The sequence below is a fragment of the Pezoporus wallicus genome, unplaced genomic scaffold, assembly GCF_028554395.1.
Source record: "Pezoporus wallicus isolate ANWC-B61680 ecotype Strahan unplaced genomic scaffold, APGP_CSIRO_Pwel_v1 contig_2767, whole genome shotgun sequence".
NCBI lineage: Eukaryota > Metazoa > Chordata > Aves > Psittaciformes > Psittacidae > Pezoporus > Pezoporus wallicus.
The window spans coordinates 228,803-240,886 of NW_026636753.1; the positions used below are offsets into that span (position 1 = coordinate 228,803).

Sequence of the window (12,084 nt, forward strand, 5' to 3'; positions counted from 1 at the left end):
GTTTCCCAGGACTGCAGCCCTGTCAGCCAGAGCCACCTTAACGTGGCAGTGGCAGCAGGAGGGACTGGGCAGGGTCCCACTCCTGGCCTTGGGCCAAGCCACCATGTGATGGGCTGGGGGGGGGGGGGGGGGCAGTGGGAGTCCAGTGTGATCGAACTGCCCTCAGCTGTGGGTCCTGGATCTATGGCCCCGAGTCAGACCCTCCTTCCACCCCCCGCATTGTCCACTGCCCCCTGACTTCGTGGAGGCCCTGAAGGCTGTGGTCAGGGCCCCAAGGTATCCACAGCCATGGCTGCAAGGGAGCAGCATGGGCATGAGGAGTCCATGTACAATGTGGGTGTGTGGGCGCCAAGGACCCTGGGGAAGGAATGGGAAGGAACATGGGAGAGGAAGGGTCTGGGTTGGGGAAGGGCCAGGGGAAAGGAAATGGTCATATAGAGGGGAAGAGTCTGGGAAGAGGAAAGGCCATAGTGGGGAGATTGTGGAGAGGGGTTAGCGGCAGCAGTGCCCCTGTCTCCCCCAGATGCTGTGGGAGGGCCGCATGCAGTGAGGAAGGTACAGGAGCTGGCTGTGCTCTGCTACTGCTGCCACATGCCCATGGTGCCCTTCAGCACAGGCACAGGCCTGGAGGGCATCATCAACACCATGCAGGTACAGGCCCCCCCCAGCCCCTGCCCAGGGCTGCTGGTGCCAACCATGCCCAGTCTCTATGGTGCCCCATGGCAGGTCTGTGTCTGCTTTGACCTGAGCCTCAATGGCTTCTTGGTGGCGGTGGAGCCTGGCATCACCCAGAAGGCCCTCAACAGCCACCTGCAGGGCACACAGCTCTGGTTTCCTGCTGGTACCATGGTGCATCAGAGGTCCAGCTACAATCTGACTGATCAATTGTGGGCTCCAAGGGCATCCTGGGCTTCATCATGGAGGACACACTGCACCTGCACCCAGTGGCTGAGGCTACCACCACCACCTTCCCCAACACCCATAGAATCATATAACAGTTTGGGTTGCAAGAGCCCTTCAATGTCTTGCACAATTCAGGTTCTGCAGGTCTCCATGCCCATGGCCTGCAGCATTTGGTGCTGATGGCCAATGAAGTTCCTAGATGAGATGACGGTGTCTAGCTGGGTGTGCTGGTGGTGGCAACAGTTCTAGAGCTCCACAGCCCCTGGCACAGACTGCAGGCACTGGGGCTTGGGAAGCTTAGCCAAGAGAGACTAGACATCCTGAGCCCCACAAACCCATGAACAGGTGCAAGATGCATGGAGGTAGTCCCAGTGCCAGTAGCAACCCCCTGAAGTCAGGGCTGGGTGGCCCCAGTGTCCCCCTTCATTTTCACCCCTAACCTTCTCATCCCCTCTCCTTTGTACCTGCAGCCTCTATGCACAGCATATCCCCCAGCAGGCAAATGCAGATACCCACAGGCTGGAGGGGTCCAGGCAAAACTTTATGCTGCTGAGGGCAGGGGGCTAAGTTTTGGAGGCTGCAACTCCATAGCTCTGGGAATCAGCAGAAGCTTCCCCTGCATTTAAAAGGCACCAATTCCAGTTTGTATTCAGTTACAGCTGGTACAGGAGCAACCCCCAAGATGTGAGAACATGTAGGTCAGACCCTTTCTGCTCCAGGCCCTGTTACCCCCCTGGGGATCCTTATCCAGAGCCCCGGTGCACAGTAGAACCTGTCCCACCACATCCAGTAGCCTCCACACCATTAAGATCTGGCCACTTGGGAGGCCCCACAGTAGCAGAGCAACCAGCAGCATCATCCCAAATTGTCAGGCACATCCTCATCCTGATTCAACAGGGACACAGCCCCACAACCTCAAGGCTGGTGGTTTTGTATGGAGATGCAGGGACGAGCAGGCACAAATCCACCTCCCAGGCTTTGCTTCATTATGGGCATGGCTCCAAAACCAATCCTGGCTTCTGGCCAGAGGGAGGAAAAAGAGAAAAGGAGATAACGACTGCAGCCCCTCACCCCTCTAGCAGCAGAGCCCCAAACACCCAGTGCACATGGGGAGTCTCTATGTACATCTGCTTATACAAGGTAAAGAGGGCTGTCATGGAGGGGGATATATTTCTGGGGACAGGGTGGGGGCAGCAGCCTTGCACCATCACATGGCTGCCAGCTGGCCCAGCACCATCATGAACTGCTGCATGCTGTTGGCAAGGTCCTTGACACATTCCACCATATTGTTCAAGGCAGCAGGAGAAGGGTAGTGGAGGGTGGCTGCCTTGGTGGTCACCACAATCTCCTTGAGCATCTCACAGAGGAGGCTGCTGTAGTGCATCACCTTGTGCTGGACATCCTGGGCCTTGGCCTGGCAGGACAGCGTGTCCCCAATGAAAATGAGCTTGTGGGAACTGAGGATGATGAATTTGCTGTGGGCCACAAGGATCCTGGGAGGTTGGTTGGCGCTGACAGCAGTGAAGAAGGCACCAACAGCATTGGTGAGCATGGTGAGGTTGGCCTTGCACTGCCCCAGGTAGAAGAGAAGGAGCTGGCAGTCAGCAGGACACTGTGCTGGGCCACAGTGCTGAGGGGGGTGGGGCTCCAGATGCTTCAACTGCAGGAAGGATGGGTGTGAAGCAGAGCAGCCATCAAGCCAGTGCCTGCTCCCCTCCCTGGAGCCACCAGCATGGCTGACAGTGGCCACCAGCCCCAGGTGACAGCTGTGCCCCAGGGAAGCAGCAAGGAACAGTGCCAGTCCCAGGACAGCTGTGCCAGACTCCTCTCCACAGTGCTGGTGTGGGAGGTGAGCCAGAACCCACCACAGGGACAACCATGCAAGAGGGGGCCATGGTCTAGGCCAAGGAGGGTACAAGCAGAGCAGGACCCAAGGCCCCTGCCTGCCATGAGAGCTGTGCCCAGCAGCACCTGCCTGCCCCAGCACCATTACTTGCTGGTGCTCCAGCTGGTCCTTGCTCTGCCAGATGATGTTGCCTTTCTCCAGCAGCTCTTTCTGGGTCTTCTCAAACAACTCCTTGCCCTGCAGGGAAAGAAGGGGCATGACATGGAGTTCAGCAACACCAGCCTTGCCAGGACCAAGTCCTCCCCTGCCCTGGGACACCCCTGGTCCCCATAGTGCTCAAGCCATAGTGTAAAACCAAGATGTGGGTGGCAGAAGCACCATGTCAGTCAGATCCAATCCCCCCATGTCAGGGACCATTGGCACAAACCCCCCTATAGAGAGCATCCCCACTGCCTGCACTCACCTGGAGATGGACATAGTCATAATCCTCCATCAGGTCACTCTTGCTGTTCTCATAGGGACTGTCAGGAGACTCCTGGACCAGCAGCTTGGGTGGGGAGGGCAGGGACCATGACAGGATGCTGCTAGCCTTGTTGGAAGGATGAGGGGGCCTGTGGCTGCCGCTCTCCACTACCGGTTTTGTCTGTTTGAAGAGGGGGGAGGCATTGCCATGCAGAAAGGAGGCCAACTGCTTAGTGTCATTGGGAATGCTGTGCAAGTGCATGATAAAGTGCTCCAAGTCATCCGTGCCCAGCTTACTGCTGGCCAAGGTGCTCAGGGCCCAGTGGCAAGCATCCAGCGTTGGCTGTGCCACACCAGAGTCTGGTAGACCTCCTCCATCTTCTGCAGCTGCTTGCTGAGCTTGGTGTAGAGGAAACAGTCAGAGGCCTGGGCAGCATTGCCCACTGCCCTCTGGGCAAACTCTAGCAGGTCCCTGAGGGCTGTCTGGACACCCTCAGCTGCCCACAGATGCTGGTGGTGTTGGCCTCCATGTGCTCAAGGCTGCACCAGTTGGCACTGATGAAGGACATGAGGTAGGAGATGGCACCGCCAACACTGTGCTGGAGCTTGGTCAGTGTCTCCATGGTGGCATCCACATCCAGGGACAACTCCTTGCCAGCTCCCTTGGCCAGCTCCTTCATGGGCACTACATGCAGCAAGGATATGGAGATGTTGCTGTGGGTGCTACCTGTGCTGGAGATTGAGAGGCGCTTGGCATTGGCACCCTTGGCCTCACAGTCCACTTGTGGTGGAACATCATAGATGTACTCGCCCTCTGTGTCCAGGGAGCCATTGTCTGGGCCATGCAGGTCCCAGGGCAAGTCATGGGAGAGGACCAACCTCCCCAGCTTCCTGAGGCTGGGGGTTACATCATAGGTCTCTTGAGAGAGCAGTGGATTAGAGGAACCTTTCCCAGCTGCCAGTGGTACATCATAGATGTCCTCTGGCAAACAGGGCTCCTGCTGGGCCAGGAGCAGGTGGTGGGAGGGGTCAAAGGCTTTCTGCTTGGCAAAGGAAGGGGGCACATCATAGGCCTCCTCCCACGCTGGACCACCCAGCATGTCCTTGCTCACTGAGGGGGGGACATTGTACACCTGCAAGGGCAGTGGCAGGCAGAGTCAGCATTACTAGGAGAACCAGCTTGGGTCACACCTGGATAGGAGGCATGCTGTGCTGTACATCACCACCAGCTCCAGGGATGCAAGATAGTCCTGGGTGAGCACCAGGACAGAACCACCCCAAGGGTGCTCCTGCCCCAGGGAGGTTGGCACAGCCCTGCTGCAGCACCCCAGCCTCCCACATCCTCTGTGGGGTGGGAACCAAAGTCCTAGAGCAGCCCAGGAAGGATGAGACCTTGCAAGATCATCCAGTCCAACCTCATCCCGTAGATAAGATTATCTAGGACCCTGTTTCCTCACATCTTGAAAGCTTTCAGTGCCGTGGAGGCCACCAGATCCCTGGGGAAGATGTTCCACAATTGTTTTTACTGTAAAATGTGCCTCTTGTATGGAGAAGCTTGGACCTCCCCAGCAGCACTTACAAGTTGGTGCAGGTTCTCCTCCACGCTGGGAGGGGGCGCACATCATAGATCTCCTGCCCCAGGTCCTGCCCATTGGGACCCTTCACTGCCATAGGTGGGGTGTCATAGCCCTGGAGGGGAGGACGACACAGGGCTATGTGTCAGGGATGGTGTGAGTACCAGCCTCCTCCCAGAGACCACTGGGAAGGACAGAGGTGCCCAAAACAGCACCAAGGCTCACAATGTGCCCAGCTTTGTGTGTCATTCGTCCAGATTTGGATCCCACACTGTGACAGAGCATCTCCCTGCCCCCCAAACAGCCTCACCTCCTGGCTGAACTGGCTCAGGACCTCCCCTTGGACAGGCACCACATTGTAGATCTCCTGGGAGCCCATGGAGAGGAGGTAACAAGGGAAATAATACTCATCCTGCTCGCCCTTTGGGGAGTCATAGGCATACACTTGCCCCATATGGGTGGGCACCAGCACCTGGCATGAGGGAAAGGGATGAGGTGGGCACCACCGAGCATCCCCAGCCTACCTCCCACCCCACATCACCCCTCCGAAAAGCAGCAATGAGTTAGAAAGATGGGTCTGGGACTGTCTGGCACCGGGAAACCGGTGCCCACGGGAGGGCGCTGCCTGGCCGGGCTGCGCTGCCAGGACCGGGATGATCTCACTATTTCTTGCGGCGAGCACCAGCAAGAGACAAAGCCCAGCGGCACGTCCGCAGCGTGCAGGAGTGAACGGCCGATGTGGGCACCGAGCCACGGGCAGGGATCTGCCAGCTCCTGGCGTGTACAGCAGGTCCCTGCCCATGACTCAGTGCCTCCCACCTTGCTGTACAATGGGACTCGAGAGCAGCACAGAACCAAACCCAGAGGGTCAGGGCACCCCGGGGCAAGAAAGGCTGAGCCACTGGCAGAGGTGCCAAGCTAGTCCTCCATTTTAGGATGCTCCCCATGCACTGGCCGTGATCTGGCAGCCCCACAGACCCTCACCGGCTGCTTCCCGGGGGGCGAGCGAGAGCAGCAATCCCAGAAAACATAACGCTGAAAGCACCTCACTCCTCCAGAATTGTGTACCCGGGAAGGGGCAGATCCAGGAAGAGTGTGGTGTCCAGGGTGCAGCCATTAGGCTAACATGGACAGGGTTCCTGTGCTGGGGACAGGCTGGTGGCTCACCCTTGCCAATAAACCAAGCACCAGCAGGTGATGCAGAGGGTTGACCAATGTACAGGGGGGTGGTACAGGGGGGTTGTACAGGGGGGTTAGAGGAATTCGGTTGCTTGAACAAAAGTATAGTCTGTTGTAAATGCCTACTAAGCAGAACAAAGACACCTGGTTCTATTGATAAGGAAAAGCAGACACCTGATTCTACTGATAAGCAGCTATTGATAAGGAAAAGCAGACGCCTGAATCTACTGATAAGGGGGAGAAGCAGATGGTTTATGGCTGGGACACTGACCAAACCCTAAGGCCATATGTGAAGACTAAAAGGTGAAAAGTTTAAGAGGAAGACTCATTTACTTCATCTTGAAGACCCCTACCGGCTTGACTCCACAACTCGTTAAAGTTGTAAAGTAGGTATGCTTTTTATTCAGCGCTGAGACGCAGGGGGATAATTCCTGTTTACCTCAGTGTTGTTTCCCTCTACATTTATTTTCTAAACTTATATATTCATAAGGGGTCTGCTTTTCCTTATCAATAGCTGCTTATCAGTAGAATCAGGCCTCTGCTTTTCTTTATCAATAGAACCATGTGTCTGCTTTTCCTTATCAATGGTTAGTGCCTTTTTTCTGCATAGTAGGTATGACAGGTACAGACAATACTTTTGTTTAAGCAAGCAAATTCCTCTAACCCCCCTCTACACCCCCCCGTACAACCCCCCTGTACATTGGTTAACCCTGTATCAATCCCCCCTTTTTCTATAAAATTATTAAATTCTTCTACTATATTATTTATGACAGCTATCCATGTTCCTTCTAAATTGATTTAAAAGGCCTTGTTTCAATATACATTGTTATTTAACCATTCATCCAATCTGCCTCCAATAATTATGCATAAGCAATTTTTGCAGTTTAGCAATCATTAAAATGGTCAGATAAGTTCATGCAGCACATAGAAATAAGATCCTATAACAAAGGCTTATGTGCTTCTAGTTGGAAATGGTCCCTGAACCATTCAGTAACTCTTTTTCTCAGGTTATTTAATTTTCCATTCATCCAGAAAATTTTGTTATACCACTCAATATTAAAACAATAATATTCTAAGCTCTTGCAGGAGAGATTTTCCTGCAACTTTTTCCGCATTTCCTTAGCATGAATTTATGATTTCACAAATGGTCAAAATGCAATAGGGTTAAACATTGCTTGAACACATTCCCTTCAGGAATCAAATCCCACATACCATCTATAACAATTCTGAATAGTGTTACATCCCCTGTGTTTTAGTTGGAAAGTCTCCTATTCTGGTTCCAACCTGAAAAGGTGTCTTCTGATTAACAACAAATGCACACACCCCCATCACTTTTTCTTAACACTTTAGTAAAATTCTCCTTTCAACAAGATTATTATATATCACATTACCAAATTATGACTTATGAAATTCATTTCCTGAAGTTTCTACTTGATATTTAAATTTCATTTCATCTTTTTTCAATTTTCATAATTTATCATAGATCGTTTACAATTTCAGGAAGAAAATTTTATTATACCACAAGCAATCAATATTAAAGCAATTAATATTAATATTTCATAATTTCATATGCAGGTTGCCTTCAATCCATGTCTTCTCTGGTTCTGGTGCTTTCTTTATTCTTGCAGGCAGGTTGTTCCTTCATCTTCACTGCTGTAAAGGTGGCCAATATTGTCTGATAACAGTCCACTCCACTACTCCTGTAGAGGATCTCCTGGAAAATTCTTAACATAAACCCAGTCTCTGGATCTAAAAGGGTGAGTCGGGTAATCCATTTCCTCTCACTCTTGTCCTTAGTATTCTCTTATTTCTTCTAATTGTTTTCCCAGATTGACCAGAAATTTAAGGAGATAAACTTCTCCCACTTCCAGAAGACCTTCTCCTTTAAACTGGGACTGATATGATCTTCCATATAAAATTTTTACATAGGATAGCCTCTTCTTTCGACTGAGGTTTAGTAGTTGCCCTTGTAACTATTTTGCACTAAAGGGCGAGCCTTGGTCGGAAGAAAGTGCCTCTGGTACTCCAAAACCTACAAGGGGATGCTTCTTGCCACCCTAAAAAAGTATTTCGTTAACACCAAAAATTGGTAAAAAATTATTTGTCTAATTGAACTATGATATATAGATTCCTTCCTTCAATTTGTTCATCTAAGTATTTATACAAAGACTTGCTATCTCGATGAGTTTTATTATGTTCCTCCTGAACTAGCGTCCAGAATTGGTTATAGGGGATTATAATTCTCCCATCAGGTATCTGAACCCAATCTTCTTTGTTTTCCTCTCCTCCTCTGAGATCTTCAATAAATTTTCTATCCTCCTTTGATTTTCTAGGTTTTGATTTTTCAATTGTTAGTTTGCCGTCAGGGATTAAGGGAATGAGTTTAGATTGTTAAAATCAGCCAAATTTCACCCTGTTGATATCCTTGACAATACATAAGTAGCTGGAAACTTCCTCAGGTTGAACAGCATTTGCGCTGATGCAACTGTCCAGTCGGTTCCATGAGCATCCTTTGCTTTCTTCATTCAGCTGTTTTGAAAAATTAACCACTTTGATAACTGTGCTAGGATTTTAGAAGAAGTTGCTGGATTGAAAAAAAAAACTAGTGGGTCTTTCTGTTTCAGGAATGCTGATAACCAGGACATAGTACAGTAATTTTTGAAAATCAAAGGGGCCTCTTCAATAATGATATGGTAGCTCTTGGGCATCCGGGCCATCCTTTGCTTTCTTCATTCAGCTGGAAAAATACACCACTGTTTGAAAGGTTATTCCCTTTCTTCCTGAATATGCCAAAAGGTTAGACAAAATCAGTAATCTCTCAGTCTTGTTTGCCCTGTGAGCCAAAGAGAGACATTCGTATTTGAAACCCAGTAGTCTGAAGTTGGAGCACCTCTTTTTCTATGGCTTCTCTGGAGTTTTCTCTATGGTACAGGTATAGGGTGATTAATATCAATAATCGCTCCACTCCTTCTTTTAACTATTCTCCTTAACTATATATGCCTTCTTGCACATTAAAATTGCAACATCATATTGACACCCATGAATCACTCTATTTTTTTTTAACTGTTTTCCCAGATTGACCAGAAATTTTAGGAGATAAACTTCTCCCACTTCCAGAAGACTTTTAAACTGGGACCGATATGAGTCTTCCACATAAAATTTTTACATAGGATAGCCTCTGGTACTCCAAAACCTACAAGGGAATGCTTCTGGCCACCCTAAAAAAAGCATTTGTTAACACCAACAAATATTGGTAAAAAAAAATTATTTGTCTAATTGAACCATTATATATAGATTCCTTCCTTCAATTTGTTCATATATATAAAGACTTGCTATCTCAATGAGTTTTATTATGTTCCTCCTGAACTAGCGTCCAGAGTTGGTTATAGGGGATTATAATTCTCCCATCAGGTATCTGAACCCAATCTTCTTTGTTTTCCTCTCCTCCTCTGAGATCTTCAATAAATTTTCTATCCTCCTTTGATTTTCTAGGTTTAGATTTCTCAATTGTTAGTTTGCCGTCAGGGATTAAGGGAATGAGTTTAGATTGTTAAAATCAGCCAAATTTCATCTTGTTGATATCCTTGACAACACATAAGAGCTACTTCCTCAGGTAGCTGAACAGCTCTCAGTAGTCATAGCATGTTTATTCTGTTTTTCCTGTGTGTTCAAAGCTCCTCGTTCTTTCCAGATGGCACCATGTGCATGGAACACACCAAATGCATATTTAGAACCAGTGGGCTTCTTTCTGTTCCAGGAATGCTGATACAACACAGGACACTAGTACAGTAATTTTTGTCCCAAGGTAAATAAGCGGGCCTCTTCAATATTGATGATAACTGCTGTCACAGCTCGTAGGCATCTGGGCCATCCTTTGCTTGCTTCATTCAGCTGTTTTGAAAAATACACCACTGTTCTCTTACAGGGTCCTAGTTTCTGAGTAAGGACCACCAAAGCTGTTCCCTGTTCTTCATAGGAATATAGCCAGAAGGGTTTAGTCACATCCAGAAGTCAGAGCTGCAGCTCTCATTAGCTCTGCTTTTAAATTTCTAAAGCCCTCCTCTGCTGAATCAGTCCATTCCAAAGAGAGAGGGGTTTCTTTTAACAGTTCATATAGGGGTCTTAGCCTTTTGTCTGGTTACCCAATAACCATTCAGTCCCAGAAAATTCAAAAATCCCACTGTCCACTGGATACATTCTTCCTTTGTTTCAGTAGCAATTAATAAGACATCCACATATTGTAACAGAGTCCCCGTCTGAGCGGGTGGTTTCCATGACTCTAATTCCTGTGCTAACTGGTTTCCAAAAATTGTTGGACTGTTTTAAACCCTTTAGGTAATACTGTCCAAGTTAATTGGGTTTTCCTTACTGTGTCAGGATGTTCCCATTCAAAAGCAAATAAATTCTGGTTTTCTTTGGCCAATGGTAAGCAAAAGAAAGAGTCCTTTAAATCCAAGACGGCAAATCATTTTTGATTCGATTTAGTCAATACGGATTAGCTGTTACTGAATATCCTCTACAAATTTGTTGATTCCTGAGATCTTGAACCAATCTGCAACTTTTCTTTACTGGCAAGATAGGAGTATTATATTCCAATTCACATTCAATTAAGAATTTATATTTTAAAATTTATTAATGATTTTTTTTTAATTCCCTTTCCTGCAATTTTAGGGGCTATTGTTTTATTCTAACTGGGCAGGCCACCCTTTTTATTTCTACTTTAACAGGTAAAGCATTTTTCTCTTTACCTGGAACTTCAGATGTCCATACTCCCAGATATACCTGGATTAAGGATTTTTTCTATTTCAGGGAGGTCCTCCTGTTTGCTTTTTCTGTTGAATTAAAGATAAACTCAAAACTGCAGTTAATTGATTTTTAACTCTTTAATTCCATTTTGCCTTCTTTAAATGTTGCTTCTTGTCCTAATAAGGATTTCCAAGAATTTAGTATGCATAAAAATTTTATGCATTCTTATTTGTTTTCCAATTTGTGCTTCTTTTTGCCTTTTTTTTTTTGTTTGTTTGTTTTGTTTTTTTCTTTTCCTTGGTGGCCAGTAGCTCCCACATCTGTAACAAATTCTTTTCCCTCTGAATTAATGCCGAATAAATTGCTCCTGTATCCACTAAAATTCCACTTTATTTCCCCTGGGCTCTAGTTTTAATTTAACCAGTGGATCTACTAGGGTAGATTCCCCAGGTCCCTTTTCAGTCTAGTTTCAATTCAGCCACCGGAGTCACTCCATGGCACTCTCCCCCCCAGGGCAGTGACAGTCTCACTTCCAACGTCCAAAACTCTCCACAGCACACACACACCGACCCGGTTCCATAGGAGAAGAACCCACTTCCCCCACCTTTGTCCGACATTCCTCCTTCACCAGTTTCAAAACATTCAACAACCCCTCAGTCCCGTCTATCAACATGTCTGTTCCCACTTGTTTGCCTGCCCCAGCACCCATCCCTTGCTCAAACACAGGAGCTGCGCGAGCTCCCCTCCTTTCCCAGTTTTCTCTTTTTCTCACGGCTGCTCACCCTGCTCTGCAGGGGTTACAGATGCCTGCCTCTGCAACAGCACTTCTGGGTTAATGTGAATGTGCTGCTTGTTGCCAGTGACAGAATCTCCTCCTCCTTATCAATATCTGATAGGACAGATATAGAGGATGCTCCTCTCAGAGGTAACTGTGATATATAATTTTTCCAATATCGCAGGCTGAACAACATCTCTCCTGCTTAGCTTTCTGGTTTTCTCTGTCCTTTTTCAAAGCCAAAATTAGGGATCTGGCAGAGCTATATTAATTTCACATTCTGTCTGCCACTCCGGGTGGTTTATTAAAATGAAAAACCTATCTGTATATAGTACTTCATCCCATTTTCCTGGCCACCTCAAACCCAACATTAATTGTAACAATGTATTATAATTCAAAGTTCCATTTTTAGGCCATTTCTCCTGATCACAGAATTGTAGAATTAACCAGGTTGGAGAGGACCTTTAAGATCAAGTCCAACCATTACCCCATTACTGCCAAAACCACCACTAAGCCATGTCATTAAAGGCCTCATCTCAATGTTTTTTGAACACTTCCAGGGACACTGATTCCACCACTTCCCTGGGCCACCTGTTCCA

General features: G+C 48.0%; 1 protein-coding gene across 1 annotated transcript; it reads right to left on the minus strand.

Moving 5' to 3' along the window:
* Positions 1-2,110: 2,110 nt before the first annotated feature.
* LOC130595015 (breast cancer anti-estrogen resistance protein 1-like) lies at positions 2,111-11,383 on the minus strand. The gene is given in 9 exon segments (XM_057401358.1): positions 2,111-2,563; positions 2,879-2,986; positions 3,213-3,550; positions 3,553-3,711; positions 3,714-4,344; positions 4,791-4,823; positions 4,826-4,900; positions 5,096-5,305; positions 11,315-11,383. Coding segments are annotated over 9 exon segments (2,076 nt in total).
* Positions 11,384-12,084: the final 701 nt, after the last annotated feature.